Source organism: Temnothorax curvispinosus, unplaced genomic scaffold, assembly GCF_003070985.1.
Source record: "Temnothorax curvispinosus isolate PA1 unplaced genomic scaffold, ASM307098v1 QBEX01007734.1, whole genome shotgun sequence".
Classification (NCBI taxonomy): Eukaryota; Metazoa; Arthropoda; class Insecta; order Hymenoptera; family Formicidae; genus Temnothorax; species Temnothorax curvispinosus.
Window position 1 is genome coordinate 1,348,271 of NW_020217514.1, and position 21,050 is coordinate 1,369,320.

The 21,050-nt window shown below is 37.2% G+C and overlaps 1 protein-coding gene across 3 annotated transcripts in view; it reads left to right on the top strand.

Moving 5' to 3' along the window:
• The window catches only part of LOC112457375 (lachesin-like), a 95,820-nt gene that overhangs the window by 50,798 nt on the left and 23,972 nt on the right, over positions 1 to 21,050 (top strand). For all 3 annotated transcript variants that reach the window (XM_025020386.1, XM_025020388.1, XM_025020387.1), the window contains exons 2-4: positions 2,927 to 3,018; positions 13,064 to 13,170; positions 15,363 to 15,548. In XM_025020386.1, coding sequence (XP_024876154.1) covers positions 2,949 to 3,018; positions 13,064 to 13,170; positions 15,363 to 15,548 — 363 coding nt within the window. In that variant the 5' untranslated portion in view covers positions 2,927 to 2,948. The remainder of the gene's footprint in view (positions 1 to 2,926; positions 3,019 to 13,063; positions 13,171 to 15,362; positions 15,549 to 21,050) is intronic.

Here is a 21,050-nt window from a genome sequence, read left to right on the forward strand (position 1 = left end):
CTCTATCGTCCGTATCGTAAGTATACCGACACCGACAACGATATTTCAATATAAATTATTATTCTGTAAAAGTGCTGCGGTTATTTTACTTTAGCGCTTATATATTACGATTTACAATCTTTTCCCGAGAGCGCTTTACGCATTATACAAATTTTGCGTTTACGACATTTTACTGGAACACGCGCTGGGAATTTTCATCACTTGCGCTGCGAGAGTACTGAGCACTGCGTGTGTTCACAATATGCCTGTGAGAGTTGCAAATTTCGCGAGAAAAAGAGAGAGAGAGAGAGAGAGAGAGAGAGAGAGAGAGAGAGAGAAAGTGAGAAAGTGCTATTTCGCCAACTTTGTACAACACCGATGTCAAGTTTTATCGCCTCGCCTTTTCACTCATCACATTTGAAACTTGTTGGGTAAGGCCGCGCGCTGCTATTGCTCATTGCACTCGAGTGGAAAAGCTCGCCGAGTCTTGAACTTGATTCCGCTTCTTGTCGCGCGCGGGCACGCGTCCACATGATGGATACACTTCGCTCGTATTGCGCGCATCCGGCCGGGGGGAACGATAAATGTACCTAACTTCCACCGTTTTCCGTCGCGGAGTTGTCGTGGGCAAACTTTCGCGCGACGATGACTGCTCTTTCGAGCGCAACAGCACGGATATTCGGACTTCGCGTTAGGATCTTTGCCTCCCGGAGAGACAATCAAGCATTTCCGTATAATGCTTTATTTAATCTTTGCATTTGCAAGTAGAAGAGGATGAGTAAAATCTTGCAGAGATTTTAACGTATTGTTTTATACCGTTATAATTAGAAGCACAAAAATTGTTTAAGTTACAGAACGAAATCAATATAATATATTTAATTATCATTATTAATTATCAAATTTGTTTGGAAATAATGTAGTAACGTAATAAGTATATTGCGCAATATGAAAATTGCGTTGTAATTTTATATAGAAAATTATATGAGAACTGCTTATAAATAACACCGCGCATTTACGCCGTATGTTTTACATATGCGTTTCTACAGCCTGGTTCATATTTTGATACAGTAACGTTACTAATTTCATCCTGAAAATGAAAGGAGATGGATGAACGTTATCGTCGTTATTATATATAATAACTGCAAGAAGATCGATATGAGTGACACATCAATTTAATATTATGATTCGAAGTGTCTAACAAGTCAGGTAGCTGCGTTGCGCCTCGTAATGGAGTTATTCGTGTGCTGCTGCACAAGGGAAACTTGCCTGATTGGCGTTTAACGCCTGCAACGCGCTAACCAGGTCGCCAAAGGCGATGTTATTGCCGTGATAAATTTTTTTTACAAGCTCATATCTTAATTTTCAGTTTTTGCTTCACTGCGAGGTGTGGCAATTTATTTCGCCATCAACTCTACGCAACTTACACGTTACTGAAATTATTCGTGAAAATTCGCTTATTTTTCCTAATAATATCAAATAAAATTTATATTAAAAAGAGCTTTATTGAAAAAATTGTAATATTTATCTCTCACAACGATTATATCGAAAAGAATTTTTTGTATATCGTTAAATTTTTCTATCACGCCCGTTTAGAAAAAAAACAATAAATTATAATAAGATTGACTCACTTCTTGCACGTGTTTGCGACATATACCAAAAGATCTCATATTTTTGTGGTTTGTGCAATATATCTTTCTTGATCTTTGATGTAATATATACACGTAAATAAACGGGCTACCGTTATCCCCAATATAACCAGAGGAAAAACGGGTGCCGGGTTTTGATCTGTATACGCAAAGTCTAGATGAAAAGATAAGGAATATCCCCGTGGAATATCTTACCATCACAGACGCTGACACGACTTTAATGTTTCCACCAGTAATATATTCTCCCACGCCTCACGTCTACTTTATTATTTTTATTTTCGTCCCAGACGTGCGCGGAACGTCCAAGCCAATAAAGCAGGGGACCGTTGGTACGCGATTCGAGGGGATTAATGCTCAGAATCTGTTGATTATTTGCATATCGATGATCAAATTGTTTTAGCCTGCATTTCTTAGTACGTGATTTGTGATAAAATTGATCGATGATAAATGACAGTTATAAAGGTATTTCCGTAAATGCAATTGTGTGTGTGCAGATCGTATTTGTTATTCTATAACTTTTGGTTTTCCTTTGTAGTTGCGCTTTATTTCCAATCATTGAATACAAAAACACGATAGATTTATTTAATTGCATTCATCAATAATTTCTACATAAATCATCAAAAGGATACGCGGATAAATTGTACCTGTAATTAACTGACATGACGTGTTTAATTGCTCGTGATTCTCGTTAAATATCATTTTTGTCCATGCAATGTATTCAATATTTTATTAATTAATAATAATGCAAGAAAATTGTAAATCTTTATTCAAAGATGGCAATCCTTCTATAAATTACGACGTAAAGAATGATCGTAAAAAAGCTATTATTTAAAGAGAGAAAACATAGTACATAAATTAAAGAATACAAAAATGTGTGTGAAATTGAAGTTGAATATTATATTGCAGACGAAATTATAAGCTATACATCGATAGAAAATTACCGAGAAGCAGCTATAAATGAAAAGAGAGAATAATAATCGAACGAACATATGTTTTGACGAGTTGAACGAACCGAAGACAAAGGGTTAGCCCCCTCCCCCTGAGACAGGTGGACTGTAGCGCGAATTTGAAGATAGACAGTCATTGTCTCACCGGTCGACAAGAACGACTCGCATTTCGCTTTATCGTAATTTATGTACTCGATTATTATTGCTGTTAAATACATATACTTAAGAGAACCATGAATCACATCGTGACAAATTTCACTTCGAATCGAAGAACACTACCTTTCAAACTTACCCACAATATTTAAAAAATGATTTGTTTCGGGACACATATTATATAATATTTTTATGTTCCAGCTGGCTCCATGATTGTGGCAAAATGGTGGATTGGCAAAAGACACTTCTAATGGTGTTATTGGCGCTCCTGATCTATCCAAATGATATTTTTGGTAAGTACCAAATCTTCATCGTTCCGCAGATTACACGCAAATGCAAATGTAGCCAGAGAGATTTCGATTAATCCGTATCAATTATAAGGTGCCTCCTTGAGATAGTAATATTATAGATGGAGACCGCGGATTGTGAAGTGATTTCGGAAAAAAAAAACAAGATTAATTTAGCGAAATCCCTCAACGGATCCCCGGTTGATCCCGGCGATATTAGAATCCCAATAAGAATAGATACCTATCGTGTCACGCGAACGTGCGCGCGGCGCGTTTGCAGATTTCGAGAGGGGCCGCCGAACCCGATGAATACGAGAACCATGAGATATATATCGCGCTATGTACGGGCAATTTTGCAACTAAGCCGCCCGACTGGTGCGCGACCACCTGTAAATACAATACCCGGAACTAATCCGCTTTTGAAACGCACACTTGCACGGCACGACATACGGCGATATTGGCCTTACGACCTTCCACTCTCCAGTGAGATATTACTTTTTCTGAATGCCAACGCGCGTGCTCCGGCTAAAGCGACCCATTCGCAGTTCCGTTAAAACACGCATATTATCGCTCATTCCACTTTACCGTCCGCGCGTATAAATAAAATCGTACATCTATCATACAATATTCAAAGCAAAAAATATATATCTATATATATACGTGTAATTGTAATATATTCAGATGAAAAAATTTTACGTGAAATGGATCAATCTGTTCATAGCGCGGATTTTGAAAGAGCTCTAATTACGGCAATATTTAATACTAGAAGTTAAAAGGTTTCGCAGATTAAGCTTAACGATGTAAATAGGTTTTCAGTTCATTTCAAGTGGAATTTATTTCAAAAACGGAAATAAAATGATTTTAATGGAAATGCAGACAGGTTTTAATGCTTATATGTTTAAATAGCGATAATAGTAGCTAATTAATAAACCGATAAATCGAGATTATTTCGGGTATCGTATTAATCATCTATTAATTTCTTCATTATTACACATATTAATTATTTATTTTATAAACACACACACACACACACACACACATCACATACATTAATAAGCTTTGAATCACAAATGACTATAAAGGAAAAAAGTTTACTCACAAACATTAATAAGCTTTGAATCACAAATGACTGTAAAGGAAAAAAATTTCAATAAGTAAGAATAAGATAAAAAAGTTCAATGAGGAAAATAAAATTGTACAAAAGTGAACATGAATATTTAGCAGCCCTTGTCGATGCATAAAGTCGAATATAATTTATCTTTTGTCTCGAATAACTACATCTAGTAAAAAGCTAAATAGACTACTGTTCAAACGTACAAGCGAATGTCCGCGAGAGGAAATAAAAGATTACGATTTTAATAAAGACTGCAGATACCGTGAGAGACGAGCGACGACGGAAAGAGAAAAGAAAGGCGGGAGCTTGGGGCGGACCGTGAAGAAAGATAGGTAGATATTATAGTTTGACGTAGACAAGAAAATTTCGCAAACTATCAAGGTTTTATCGCTTCCTCCAGTCGCGCATTCGCATGATAATTTCCACCGAGGCGAAACGTCTTCATAACGGGTGAATGGCATTTGATTACTGACGTCACTCAATTTCAGCCGACCTCGCCCCGCGTACTCAGCAAGTAAATAAGATTTCCTAGAGGAAAACTAGCGCGCGCCGGGATATTCTTTGCGGATCCATTTCTCGCAAACAGGCAAGCGCCGTGACACCTGCACCCAATACGCATTCCCTTAACGACTGGCATTCTTCCGTTCTATCGTAAATTGCCCAATTTGCATCGTGATCTCGACGAATTGTCGCGGGAATTTACTTTAATCCATCAGATTCCGTTTAACTCTTTTCAAGTTCTCTCCCGTCTAAAAATGTATGTTATATGTATAAATCTTTATTGGTCTTAACGCTTAAAATAAAATATGTGTGAAAATTGTGTTATTTTTCATTCCATTTTCAATAACTGCAACCGATTTTGTGAATTTTAGATGATCAAATAGAAACCGCTTAAGAAACTTTTTCATATTTTTATAAGATAGAATTAATAATATAATTATAATGACGTGATAACATAATTATATCGGTCCAATTTTATTTATTATTATAGAATTAATAACTTATCATTGGACAGAAAATAATAATTTATTCTATTAATTTCATTTTTAATAGATAATAAATAATACAAAAAGTTTCTAAAATTTATTAGACGTTTATTATTCTCATTTATTCTGTATTTATTATAGAAGGAAAAAGTAGATATTAAAAATAGATTCGATACTAACTATAAAAAACCGATATATAAATCATGATTATAAAGTCTGCTGACGTATCAATACGAATAAAAAAGTAATTCTATTAGAACAACTAAAAATATCCAACATTTCAATAGTCATAAATAGTCCAGATGAGCTATCGCGGTTTCTTTTGGATCTATTAGAATCAATCTTTTCTTAGCAACAAGTTTAAAAAAACGTATCTTTTAGAATACCTAATTTAAAAAGACAGTATATATTCCCTATATGTTCATAGAGATTATACCTAAATAAGGTTATACGTAAATAATTCTTGATACACTGGAAGGAGAAAGATTAGGTTACCTTAATACATATTTGTGATTTAGAGAACATTCTCCACTTTTGTTCCTTTTTAAAAATACGTACCTACATTATTATGTATAATGTGTATGTGTCACTTTGTTCGTTTAACTCTTTAAATATGTAGGTACGAGTATATATTATCTATACATCCATGAAATACATATTCTCCATATGACATACACAATACGTTTTCGCGGCACAAATGCATCGAATAGTTCTAAAACAAATCCCAAAACAGTCCAAAACAGATCTGGCGGAACTTTGTAGACGCTGCCAGCTTCCAGATTGCGGATAGTTGAAGTAGGTTCGTGGAGGAGCATCCGCAAAGCGATAATTATGAACGCGACGCGAAGGGCCCATCGGGAAGATGCCCGAGATGCTCCATTGTGCATCTAATATCGAGCGGCAATGCGTGACGCTGAAAGGGATAATAAATAAGGGAGCGGAACGTGCGGACTATAGAAAGACAGTTTCTGGCCAATCGGGAATTTTCACTTATCGACCGCTTAACGAAGGGTGAATGGAAAGGGACGGCCCATTCAGAGGCGGGCAAACGAAAGAATAAATTGAGTTAAATTAAACGAGACCCTTCTTTCCGCGGCTTTTCTCAAGAACGAACGGCGACGTCGTCGATGAAGCGATACCGCAATGCAAATTCTCGATCTTATTTAGAAATTTTTCATTTAATCTGAGACGTACTGCTTTCGCCGTAAATGCAGCGTATCTTCCATCAACTTTCTAAATCTCTCTCCTTTCCTTTGAAAGGGAATTCGCTCGAGAAGATCACATTGAATAAATGTAATTAATTTTATAAATTTTAACAAAATTATATATATACAATCTTTATTTATTTATATAAATAGTAATTAACTCGAAAACTACGGATATAAGTGCGCGATATTTTTTGTTGGAATGTTTTACAAGTCGATATTCGTCTAGAAATGACTCCCGCCGCAACGATTTTGGGAAGCGACAGATGGAAGAACTCTACAATACATCCCATCCTCAACTCTCGCATTTGTGCGTCCCGATGAATTTAGCGCCGCGTCTGTTGGTACATAGCCGAGTTCTTCCGCTTATGTTTTGCATTACCGGTGACGCCATCGAATCGCGACAAAACTCGCCTCAAACGTCTCGTTACGATAGGCAAAGCCGCTTTTGCGAGACAATCGGAAAAATGAGACTGGGAAAAACGATGGAAAAAGAGAGAAGTAAAAAAGAGACACAAAAAAAGGAAAATGAACGGAAAGAAGAAAATTCAACAATAATGCTAGAAAAATAATAGTCTTAAAAATAAATTGTAACCTATAACAAATGTATAAAATTAGAGTAAAAATGCTTAAAGTATAGTAAGGAGATAATTAAATAACTGTAAATAATTTATAAACATTACATTAAAATTCAAAGGTTCACGTTCTAAGAAATTTTTCTCGAGAAGTCTCGACATTTTTTAACAATGAAAATTCACTTACAAGAGATATTATTTTATTCTTCAATATTGAATGAGTTTCAATATATATATGCTGAATATTGATAAATAAAATTTAATTATGTTCATAGAGAGAAAGGGAGGGAGATCTCAATTTAATTCCAAAATATCTAATTCAAAAGCTAGACATCATCTATTATACTAAGAGCAATCAATATTTTTGTTAAAGATAAATTTTCTATAAGGTATTAAAAACTTATACTGCTACTTCAAAGATAATATAACAAGAGCGATTTATATATAAGAGAAAAGATATAATTAAATATGAATGCGCTTGCTACACTGCAGTAGAACATGAATAGTGAAAAAAAGAAGGAAAAGGATTGGATAAAACGGAGTCAAAAAGAGATAGAGAGAGAAAAAAGGAGCCTAGGGATACAAAACGAGAAAAATGAAACGCTGAAACTCGGGAACGACTTTTCCGTCGAGAGTCGCCTTTGCGAATATTTCTTTAGCCGGGCAGAGTTACGTGCGGGTGGTGGCTGTTTGGGTGACGAGATTTGTAGAGTGTCTGTTTGCTTGTTTGGCCGTTTACTTTGGCCACTCGTGAAGAAGGAAAGTGCGTTTACAGGCGCGCAAGCGGAGCTTGCCAGGACCAAGGGGATACGATCTTTTTCCCCAATGCAAGGTATTAAACGTGTTGTTCGTAAAATATATATATATATATATATGTATATATACACACAAGTGCAGGCATACGTTGATTTATTCGCTCTATCGAATATTTAGATGTCTTTACGTTATCTTTATACGTTTTTTTATTTGCATTTTAAGAGATTTGGTTTTATTCTTTGCAACAATTCCATTATAAATAAAGTAAGCTAAGCAGTTGGCTATAGAGATATTTTTAGCAAACAGAAAAATGCAATAAATTTATATCAATGTTTTTATTTAACATTTTAATTTTTGACTGTCATTACGCGATATGACGCATATAAATGAGGCTGTCGTTGTCAACGTACTGACAATGAGTGAGAGCGTGTGCATTCTAGCGCGATGAGTTAAATGTGTAGTTAATATTACCTCAATTGATACACTGCAGCAGTAGTTTAGTCGACACTTCGGATGCACGATTACACGCGTGATATGCGTGAATCGAGCAATACGAAGTTCATTCGCCATAAATTTCTAGCGCGTGAAAAATCTCGGGGAAAAAATGGAAATTCTCGGAAAAATATGAAATTATTCTATCATATATATTCGTAACATAATTCTATAAAAGATTAAGATAATTAATTACATAAGTCTATTATAAAAATTACTGTTTTATTAATTAAACGGATAACCTGATTAAACATTTTATTCGGTTCGAAAATCGTATCGTTAATTAATATTTTATATGCCTTAATTTATGGAAAATTGAATATTATATGTTAGGCGTAAATGTACGCAATATTTTGTAATAAAAGTTGAGAGAATTAACAAATCTTATAATTAATCATTGTATTTGATAAAATTTACGAAATAAATGTAACAAAAATAAATTAAACAACAAATTCTAAATTCTACATATGTAGAAATTAAAAACAATTTATCCAAATATTATGCTTGATAAGCATTAACTAATAATCATTGCTAAATGAATATTCTTCCAGGTGATTATTAGTATTGCGTGAATTTCATCAAATACGCTTTTGCATCGCTCGCTGTGAGCGTGCACGAAATGATGCGCAAAATTATTGTCAAATAACGCTTGACCAATAGGGAGTAAATAATTGCGCGGTGCGATGCTATTTATGAGATAAATTGCTCAAATCATCAGCAGTAATCGATAGTTTATTTTTCCTTCTCTCGCCGTCAGTTTATTTTCCAACCCTTTAATCTGCATTTCTATACTCGCGTATGCATTTCACAAAAAACATGTTACACACGCTAAAAACGTTTGCAGTTATTATATTTAACTAACAAATATTTATTAATAACTGATAAAAAAAATATATTTCAGCTTTTTCCTGATATTATTGATATAATAATGTTTCAACAAATTAAAATAATTTAATTACGTATCTTCCTATTTAATATAAAAAATAGAAATTTAATTTCCGAGAGAGGGAGTAAAAAATGAATGAAAGCATCGCCATTTTACGGAGTGAGCTATCACTGTAACGGTATTAACGCGAAAAACGGCCCTCGAAGAATGGGAAACCCCAGCGCGAAAATTACCCGAATTATCTCGAAATAGCGACAGAGAGTTCACGGCGCTGGAATTAATAAGGCTTGCTTGTTACGGGTTGCAAAGGGATCGTATGTCGAAAAGCGAAAGCTACTAATTCGGCTACGGGCTATATACATTTCTGCGCGTCGAAGAATGTTACGATATTTAATATCCATAACAACTTATTTTCCCGACGGAAGTTCGATAATAAGCTACTCGCAATTTCCAACAAAGTTTCCGGATGGAAAACCGTGGTTTCTCGTGTACTTTCCGCCGCAATGTTGACGAGTACGACGCGCGCGATAAGTAATTTATGCCGGTGCAACTTTTTAATATTAATAAAATGCGGATAGGTTATTGACAATTTCTTGGGTATTCTTTAAGGTAGTACTTTAAAACAACTTAGATCTACGCTCGATTAAAAATCCCAAATAACGCATCAACGCTCGTGAAATAAAGATACAATATATGTATCTGAATTCTTAATACTTTCGAATTTTGCTTGACAACTATCTACGATTTGCGTGGTTTAGATTTTTAATTTTCTTACCCCTCTATAATTGTCCAATCATGTGCTGCGCTTGGCGTAAAAATTAAATTTGTAATGAAATTTAAATGCAATACCTATTCTCCATTATAATGTTTTTCAAGAAAATTTCTTTTCTTGAAAATAATTAAAATGTGCATTGCACTATGTGGCGCTTTAATTGCAAACATTACTTTCGCAAAACAAATGACTGCGACCCGGTTTATATATCCCGGAGTTATATTTTAACTTTTAACATAGTGTCCTGTCGTCCGTATCAACTCGCATAGCCGTTGGCAACAAAATGTTATCACCGTAATTGTCGCGACCTTTCTTATTAATATTTGTTGATCCAATTATTCCTATATTGCAAGATAAATAGATCGCATTGACTCATTTTTTTTTTAAACTCTCTATTAGCTTCTTTTATTATTACCTGTCGTCAGATTCTGTTCGTAGAATTTTCCTATTTCTATAGAGTTTTCTCTTGTCTGTTTAATTTTCCGCAATTACTCCGTTTCTATATTCGCTTGTAATCATATTTACCGTTCGAATTGCATTGGCTATGTAGAAATTGTCGCATTTAGATCCGAAAGCATTACGAAAAGTCATAATTTACTTCAAAAGATGATTATTAATCAAAATTATTAACATGTGAAATTGTATTTCCGTTTATTTTACGTAGTCATTTTCGATACGTCACTTTTTAATGGATTTCAAATGTCAATGTAATTAAAGATCTTTTATTACAGTTACAAGTTTCATCCAAACATATCGTTATATGCGCGGGGTAATGAGAAATCGGATAATCGAAAATTAATAACTCGAATTACAACGAAATTGTTTCAGTTCATACATTTGTCGCATTCTAATTAATTTCACATATAACTCGCTGTCCACATAGATACGGCAACTTGTGGGGAAACAATTTCAAAAATGCCTAATTTTAGAGAGATCTAATTTTGAAAATTTCCCTTTATTTAAATCCGTCGAATGATTATACGCGATTTCGTCCGCTTAAAACGAAGGAAATCGTAATAAAAGGTGACGATTAAGCTGATTATCGTAACTCAATATCGCAAATTTCCTTGCTGTTAAACTATCCAATAATATTACGCCACGTTTCTTCTCATCAGCGCCGAAGATGCGATTTTATTGATACTTATTATGAAAAAAGGAAAATCGTGATTTGCATACCTTCTTAAAATAAAGACAATTAAAATCGAAAAAAAAAATTAGTTTTAAAAATAAAGGCAGTAATAGACGCAATAAACGTACCTGTTATATTGCGGCGAGTATATTGAGTATTTCTTTTAATTTAATCAATTAACAAGTCAATATTGCATTTCCATGACGTCGAGCTATTCGGACAAACCTCGCGATATTGCAGAATATTAAAAAACTCGAAATCGAGTAGCTTATATGCAGCAGTTGGGACAGAAATTTTTACAGAAGTATCATTGTCCTGTTTACCCCTCCGTTGTATGCTGCTGCCGGTATACTTTTAGCAAAAATTCATACGAAAATGTTATCGGGCGCGCGCGCATCTCGTTGGAAGCCCATTTGATACGGTACATTTTTCTATATATACGTTTCTAGACACACAGAATTCCAGTACCAAAACAGTCTGTTTATGCGAGGATCGTGAAATATAAAAACAATAGTAAAAAGTCAGTTCTCCTTATTTGCTCTCGCGTAGAATCTATTTGCGTGAGAAAATGCATTCGAGAGAGAATCACTCCTCCCCCTCCTCGTCGGCTCCCCCCCCTCTCTCTCTCTCTCTCTCTCTCTCTCTCTCTCTCTCTCTCTCTCTCTCTCTCTCTCTCTCTCTGTGATCGATTCAATCAACATTTACGTCATCATTCTGTAAACTACGGGATAACCATCTCGACGCGATACTCAGCTGCCGATTACAAGATTAATTCAATTCACTCGGCGCGAGTTGTCGAGCGGCATTTAGTTTATGGGCGGGATATAAAAATCATTCGACGTTACGCTCAAATTTCCATTTAGGCGAACTATTTGGGTTTCGCGTATATAACTCGCGTGCATAAATTATCGTCAGATAAACGGCGCAGCGCCAAGAGGAAAGAAAACGCGGAATTTGAGCAAACTTTTACAGAACATATTGAACCAAGTACATCTTCCACTCATTCTTCGCGCATTCTGTATCCTCGATCTCTATATCTCGCGGCGGGGAAGCAATTTATACGTTACGCATCGTGTTTCGCCTTATTTTACGCGGCCGTCATATCAAATCGAACGCTATCGTCTGTGTAGCGCTATTATTCATAGTGCAGCTGCGAAATAATCCGGGAATATGTGAAAAATATGAGAAAGTAAAAGGAGATATGTATTCTGTACATATAGAATGGCGCGTTAGCTATAATCGTGCATGATGCGATATTTATGGCAGTTGCGTGCGTTGCACGCATAATTTCACATTAGGAAGATAATGGATAATGAAACGGTGTGTACGTTTGCGATATGCACCGCACAAATTACGTTGTCACGAAATAAGTTGATTTAAAATGATTCTGTGTTAAAATCGTTCTCTTTAAGTTTTAATTTTTAATATGTTTACTTTGAAAATTACATTAAATTATACTAAATAGAAGTAATTTTTACAAATTTTGTTCTGTCTATATATAAGTAAAATTGGCGAAAACAATATAATTTCATTTATACTACTTTTAATATAATTTTATACATTTATCGATATTGTTTTATTTTATATATTTATATCTATATTATTATCATCAACCTAACGTAGACAAAACAAAATTTGTATAAAAATTACTTTTATTTCAATAATGCATTACAGTCCTACAAATCCGATCAATTGCATTTCTATTTTCAATAAAAACGTGCATTAGCATGAAAAGATAATTGTGCGCGACAGTTCTTTCTTTCTAAAACATTTTTGTGAATTTATCAATAATTATCGGAGAGCAGACAAACATGAAGATCATCTAGCATCGATCAATGTTGCTCGTGAATATGGAAGTTTGCCTAATATAAGTGCATGGTGCATATACGACAGCGATTCTCCGCTAATTCGACGTCACGTCTACGCGTTTAATTTGCAGTCGCGAGACGCATCTCCGACGCGCGTCTCGCCTAGTCGCGTAGCATTCAACCTTCTGACGTTTATTCGCTTTCGCATAAAGTGCATTCTGTGTACGACGGCGAATTGACGTCGCTGTCGAAAAATTGCCGGCGGTGCGCGGTATGCAAATGGCGTATGTATTTTTCACGAAACGTCGTACGTATTTTATCGTTTCAGGCGGCGCTTTTCAACCCGAATTCTCCGGCCCTATCACCAATCAAACTGTGGCACTCGGGAGGGACGCCACTTTCACGTGTCTGGTGAAACATCTAGGTGGTTACAGGGTACGTTGCATGAAAAGCGACAGCGTGTCTGTGATGTCGTAACGCTCGCTTAACTTCTCGGGGTCTCACTTAACTTCTGAAAGAGGAGGCGCGCCTTTAAAAAGTCATATCTCTCCCACCAGGTTAAACTTCTGCGCGGCGAACACATTGCGAACATTTTGCATTTATTCGAGGTGTGTTAGCGTTATAATGTTGACACGGTCCGATAACCACTACAAAAATCTGACAAAAGCAAACAAGCGAGATAAAAGGCAACATAATCACATATTGTTCGAATCGTTGCATATTGATAGACACATTTACATTTATACATTTATCCATCTCGATATTCGTGATGTAAAGAAGAATTGATATATCTAGTCCGGAAATTAGTTTTTACTTTCTGCAAAATGAAAGCAGAGATCCGCAATGAGAAAAAAAATCCTCGATAAGTACACGGAAAAGACATTTAGCGCTTTAAATAATCTATCTATACGATTTTCACGGACGGACGCAGAAGTCGATCCTGTTATATCTGCAAAAATTCTCACTTAAAAGCGAAAAGAAGAAGAAAGGAATTTTTCCGCACACTTTGACTCGACTTTTCCTCTTTTAGTCTGACTACAGAGAGAAGTTTTACCGATACACGTGTCCGTAAGATGATACGAGCGACTCGACGGTTTCTTTTCAACGGATTAACAAATTTTTCGCGAAGCTGATTTTGTATCACGGAACTTCGTTATCGATCGCAAGCACGATTTATAGCGGACTAACATAACGCTTTTAAATTTTGTTGCAAATTCACGTTTTCCCTTTGGTGGAATTTAATAATAACTTTATATGCACCACCGTATAGTGGGATCTTTTTCACGCATTATCGTTTATCTTTGCGCTCTTGCAAATTGCATTACGCCGCAGAGCGAGAACCAGTATAACCCGCAACTACATTACGGTATAACCAGTTGCTTCTCCAGCCGACGTACTATTTGCTCGCAGTCGGTCAGATACGCTCAGATGTGTAGACTGGGGCTCCGCTATCCATATCTGACGTCCGACGAAATTGTAAACTGTAGAATGGAATACGCGATTACGTTTCACATCGATCCGAATCTCCACCGGCAGTTCGGCGAAGTAGAAGCGAAATATCAACATATCTGAACGCGTAATATATATTCTATTCTCGAATTCATTCGACCGTATTTCCGTTTTCCGATCTTCATTGCGCGTCACATATTGCGCAATTATTATTACCGTTTATTTAATCGCGCGGAACAATGAGGACCGTCGATTACGTGCAAATAAACGTCAACGGGCTCATATCGGTCAAATTAAAACGAGGCTTCTAAACGGAAAATCATAATAATTAAATTTATGTGAAGCGCAATCGTAACGCGCTGAAAATCTGTCGTTACCGGACGTAGCCCCGAAGACGAGGAGGGGGAAGTCTCTCCATTTATATAATTCACTTCCTAAAGGAATCTGAAAGTCAAATCCGAGGAGTGACTGACTCGCAAGCGTCCCCGTTTTATCGATGCTTCTTTAAACGATTCTAAATCAAGCAACTGTGATATCTGCTGAACAATCTTTGATAATTGTAATTAAAATCGATGAATCTCTCATGAAAGAAAAACGTGAAGTTCTCATAGACGATCACGAATATCCTTCTCGTGGATGACGAACGTGCAACGATATCCTCGCAATCGCGGAATATCGCGCGAATACACATCACATCGAGAATAATGACAAAGCCGCGATCGGGCGGCTGCCTTTGCATCTTGCCTTTTTCTATTTGATTGAAATGGGCACGTACGTAACGTAATTGCAGATGTGGGTGTATGGTGCGTGCGCTCGCGTGTGCTCGTTCCGCGTGAAATCGCGAGAGCTCCTCGCTCCACGATTCGGAATATTCTAAGGAAAATGCAAATACCGACTGGAAGTTTGGCCAAGGGGAATCACGCGTGTCAATCCGTGTGTGCGCGCGTATACGTATGTGTGTATGCATGCACACCACGGGGCAGACATCCCCTACATCTGTTTGTATTCCGCAGTCGGATGCCTGTGAGGAAATTGCGGCGTCTTCGGCGAAATCCGCGACGCCGTCACCGCGATTTCCGGCACCGACTCCGCGCGCGTCTCCCCCCGTATATACGTTCTCACCGTCGGCGTCGTCTCCATCGCCTATTAAGGCCCCGATCCGGCGATTGATGTTCCAGGTCGGTTGGGTAAAGGCGGACACGAAGGCGATCCAGGCGATACACGATCACGTGATCACGCACAACCAGAGGGTGTCCGTGTCCCATAGCGACCACTCTATATGGAACCTGCACATCAAGGGCGTGCAGAAAGAGGACGGCGGCCTTTATATGTGTCAAATCAATACGGATCCTATGAAGAGTCAGGTATATACCGCACTAAAGTCCTTTAAATTAGGTAATACAGAGCTCTATTATATGGAGAGTGATCATCAATATCTGCCCACATATTTCCATGCATGGAAATTCGACCAATTCAAAGAACCGCTCCTCCTCTCCTGCTTCCTTCATCCCCGAACAATGCCTTCCATTGAGTCGTTTATTTATTGTATTTTGTAAACATGATTGAAAGAGCTTCTTTTTCAGATTGTCCGACGATATAACGACATTATCGATTTACTCGTGAGTGACTACCGACATATTGCCCCGTGAATTAACAACCGGTTCCGTCGAAAGTTTTTCCAATGCCATATGTGTGCTTCAATTACGAACTTTCCGCCATTCGTTCGGAATTGGGACGTCCATTTCTAGCGCGTTCCTAGCCGTCGCCTTAACGCTCGTCGGCGGTGTTAATACCGGCCAGCAGCGGGGTAAATCTAACGAGGCACAAGTTTCGCGGGAGCGATCGCGGGGCATGCGAGAGAGCGACGACATCGCGGCGGCAACGGTGCGGTGGAAGTATCGTTAGGAAGTTCTCAGGAGAACGCTTCTAATAGCAGTTCGGCGCCGTTTTAGAAATGCGCGAAGCCACGGAAGGAACGCGCGGAATTTACTTAGGCGCGGAAACGGCGGTCTATTCGCCGCGCTTCGAGCATTTTCGGTAGTTACGCTCCTCCTTCGCTCCTCGTCTAACTGAAACGGCTAAAGCGGCTTCTTTAGAATTCTCCGAAAAAAAAACCGACTAAATTTCGTTAAACATTTGTCAGTGATTGCAAAAGATTTAAATTATGATAAATGAAATTTATTGGAAAAAAATTCTACAATTCTTCAGATATTAGGTATTCTACAGCTAATGGTAATAACTTAATTAAATTAAAAGCTTAATTTAGTAAAAAGTTATTTGCACTTTTTCACATTACACTTAATACGTTTTCTATTTATACTGATCACGATACTTCGCCTCGGTGTTGTAAGCCTGGATACATATAATCCTTGTTTGAAATTAGCTGTGGTAAACCAACAAACTCGGTGAAATAACTAATTGGGACGGCCCTATCGACTGTATTCAGGTCGATAAAACATGGAGACCCCGGTTTGTCAACGAACGAAAGGTCACACGGTTTCGACGAGGTAAATTCGTCTCTCACATTATGTATATTTTATTACATATTTTATCTGCTAATGTTATATGCATATGTTACGTAAACATGTTACGAAGATTTCATTTAGTGCGTTTGGGCATAATCTATGTCATAGATGGACCAAATTATATTATATATATTTACTATTGCATTAAGTTTCAGTTATAAATCGTACTAGATTTATTTTAATTTTAATATGAAAAATGCGCACGGATTCGACAAAAATATGATAAGTTTGATACACAACTTTTATTTAATAAAAACCCATAAAATATTCGCTGAAGTAATTTGATGAAGTAACATATCGTAATATTACTCTCTCTGCGACGCGTATATATATCACCAATAAAATATATCCAATAAAATGATAGTAATGTGCGTAAATAAATATTCTACGCTGTTCCACGACAATCGATTTTACGCGACTTCTCGTGTTCTTGCCTGAACTTAACTTCGCGAAGGATAACCGTTTTCCAATAGAGATTTAGTTCATAAAATAACCAACGAATGTGAATCGTATCTTTAGCGCTTGCTATTTTCAGAATAATCTGAAAAGAAAAATAGTTCTGTGTGTCATAAACGACCTCTCAATCAATCATAAGAAATAAATTAAGATCTTTATAAGAATTCTGCTTAAAAATACATAGAATATTTGCCTACATTTATTTATAGATGCTTCGATTTCCTGAAATCGGTTTGTCTCTTAATAGAAGTTCGATACACATGATATTTTCACGATTTTTCAACGCTGAATCTTGAAAATTTTTGTAAAATAAATGAGACAGAATTTATATCTGTCGACGTAAACGCCAATATCGCTGATCTTTTTTGCATTCGCGGTAAACGCCGCGAAAATCGGTTGCGATAAGTTTGCGAACTGCGAGTGAAACAATTAATCGAGCGACCCCGCTGCCGGTGATGCCCGCATCGATAAAGTGCCAAGATGCACCCGAGTTAATCGATAGTTGCTCAGTTACAATCGGACCGCGTCCCACTTGGCTCACGCAATTAATCATCCCGGCCTCAGTTTGCTAACTATCATTAACATAATCCATTGGTGTAATACGCGCGATCGTATTCACATTAGAACATAGGAAATCAGGAATATCTTTCGAGGACTACATTGCCTCGTTAATAAAGCGAAGAAAATCTCTCTTTCACTATAAATTTATTAGCTTTCAAATCACGATGACCAGATACTTCCCAGAAAGACCTAAAATTCAAAATTTTAATCGTCGACAGAGAAATATTAATCAACTAGATGTATTTCGAAACCACATAATCTACTACAAACGTAACACAATGGCTAGCCGATAAATGTAATCTTGGGTTTAATAAAATTTAACCAAGTTTACTGGTTTATCGGTTTATCCACGATAAACATCGCGCATCATGATCGTACTCATGTTTCCGGTGAAACATTCGAGCGACGTGAAAGCGAGAAAGTGAGAGATCGAGCGCGAGAGAGATGTAAACGGAGCAGAGGAAAAGAAGAGAGATCTCTAAAGCGCTCAAACACGGGAAATAGCGACAATCGCTGCACAGCCTCGTTTACACATCTCGATACTTTCCGCCGCCTGTAATCGTCGTCGGTGACGCGCGATAGCAAACCGCAGGGATATTAACCGTCTACCGTCGAGCTGCCGTCGAGTATTAGCTGCTGCCGACATAACAATCTGTACAAGTATCGAAGGCATTTCGCCCTCCGCGTGCGCACGGCTGGCGCAAGACCCGCGGCATACTTAACGAGCCCGGGAACTTAACGAGCCGTCCTCGTCAGTTCGGGTACCCGTTTATGAACATCGCCTCAAGTAGCGCTTAAATCCTCCTCCATCCCTACCTGCCGACCTATTTCGAGTTACGGCTGCGTATATAGTCTTATCAGAAAAGGATTGGAATATTAAGTCGCGTTTAACGACTATTATATACGCGAACGGCATAGTAATCGCCGATAAGAATGCAAAGATCGCCTCCTCTTGCTCCGCTCCGAAGTCGACTTTTATGTGACGCGATTGTTGAAAAATCGCCAAAAGATTAATTACCGGACCGAGGTCTCCATTTATATTTTTTCTATATAATGGCACACAAATTTATTAGAGTGTAACAAACAACAACGTGACAACAACCGAGTCTTCAAAATTTGCACGCTCCTCTTTTAAATGCGCGCGATACTGCGCACAGTTAGACGGTAATTAGTCGCGTAAAAATTACAAGCTTTACGAGCGTAAAGCCGCAGAGATTTTTCTCGCGGTGCAAAAGACGCTTAACGAGCCACTTTAGTTAACGCGCGCCACTCCTCGCTCGTTCCCTCGGATAACATTTGCGTTGTCTTACCGGGAGACCGGAGTCGACCGCGGTTGTCTGGTTGCTTTAAAGTAACACCTCATCCGCCTCTCTTGCCGGCAAAGTGATACGGGTACGAGACGCCACTGGAAGTCGAGATCTAATTTTCCGACATTTCGGATTGAATTCGCTCGAGCCCCGCCCCGTGCCAACCGGAGTTTCCCTCTTTTCGCGGAGGAAGAAGGCTGTAATCTTAAATAGTGCGCGGAGCGTAACATAGCGATGGCTGCATACTGGCTTGTGAGACGGCAGCAGGTGCCTACTCTCCGATCTCTCTTGTCGTTCTTACTTTACGAGGCACTAAGCTAAATAACGAATGCTCTGCGAGCAACACCGTTGAATGCCCCGGCCAATCGTTCGACGATCTTTCGGCCAATCGTTCGAGGAAAGAATGAATGTAAGATCAAAATAAGCTGTAAGACAGGAGGCGTAAGATATGCAAAAGATGAAAAATGTACCTTTTGGAAATAGGTTTTTGGAGCAACGTGAAATCATTTTGTATTAAGATGCTGCATATCTTGTTCCACAATCGAATCTACCTTCTAGTTGGTTGAATTCTGTGATTATCATTATCTTATTATCTATTGGTGATATCTCATTTCTTCTCCCTCGTTTCTCATCTTGCGTCGTGTTTTTGTCTGTTTCACGTTACTCTCTCCTTGCCTTCCGAAACAGACATGATTCGCCGCGAGCGGTAAGACTATAGTGATTTTGTCGGGGCATTCTTCGACAAATCCGACAGGAAACGAAGTCGACATACAGATTTTCTGACTAACAATAAGTGAAATACGCGAAGAATAACGATGTAGAATATATTATAGTAATTATATTATATAATACATAATCTTAACACATCATGAAAATAAATTATACTATAATCTTTGAATAATAGATCGCGTTAAGCAATGAAAAATTTTCTTCTATTCATTTTTTTCTATCTTGAATTTTTTCTATTTTAATAGTTATAACTCAATTACTAGAATCACCCTTATATAATTGTTGTGTTATGTCATATTTTATTATATTAAATTTGTTATATAGATACTCATAAATATTTCTATTATTACCTTATAGTATGAAAATTTTATTATTATTTTATAATACAAAAATTTGACCTATAGACTGCAGTTTAGAAAAAAGATAAACGCTTTGAAAATAAACGTCAAAATTTTTCCTCATGTATCATTAGGATTATATACTAAAACTTAGCCGATGATCGACCTTGCCTTATATACGTAGACAAATATTTCCTCCATAATAGCTTTTCCTCTATTTCAGATTGCCGTTTCTTTCTTCCTCATTCTGGCGCGCATGTATTATACATCAATAGTTAAAACACGAGCGTCGCTCTCCGCAAAGGATGCCGTCTCGCCTCTCGTAACTATATTTCCTCGTTGCCGAATACGGTGGCACCCTTCGCGCGTCGCTTATAATTCCGACTGCGTGTCTGATAAAATTTACGTGTACGTATGGCAAGGCGTCGGCTTGCGCGTCGGCATGTGCGTCGTCTTTCTTGAAATTTCGCGTCACTTCTTCAAAGCCGTCTACATAATTCCAACGCGACGGAAACGCACTGATTTAGTCGGATAATTGAATCGAATCTCACGAAAATATTGTGTGTGTGTGTGTGTGTGTGTGCGTTTCTCATAAATGTTTCATTGCCCTTGAAACATTTTAGGACAAATTCGTGAATTTTGTTCATTTGATATTTATTCCTCTTTATTTAAAATTAATCACGACAAAATTAATTTAAATTAACATTATCTCGTTTATTATATCTTATCATATCATTACACTACGAGTGCTTAATTAAAATCGTTCATAATTTTTATTCATAATTTTCATCATCGATTTTTATTACGATTTTTATTACGGGTTTTTACTATTATTATTATATCCGGAAAAGGTAAAGATATTTTTCTTAACGCATTATATATTTTCCAACATAGTATTTTATAGACACTAAGAAGAACGTAAATGCGCGTTTTATTCGAGCTTATACTAC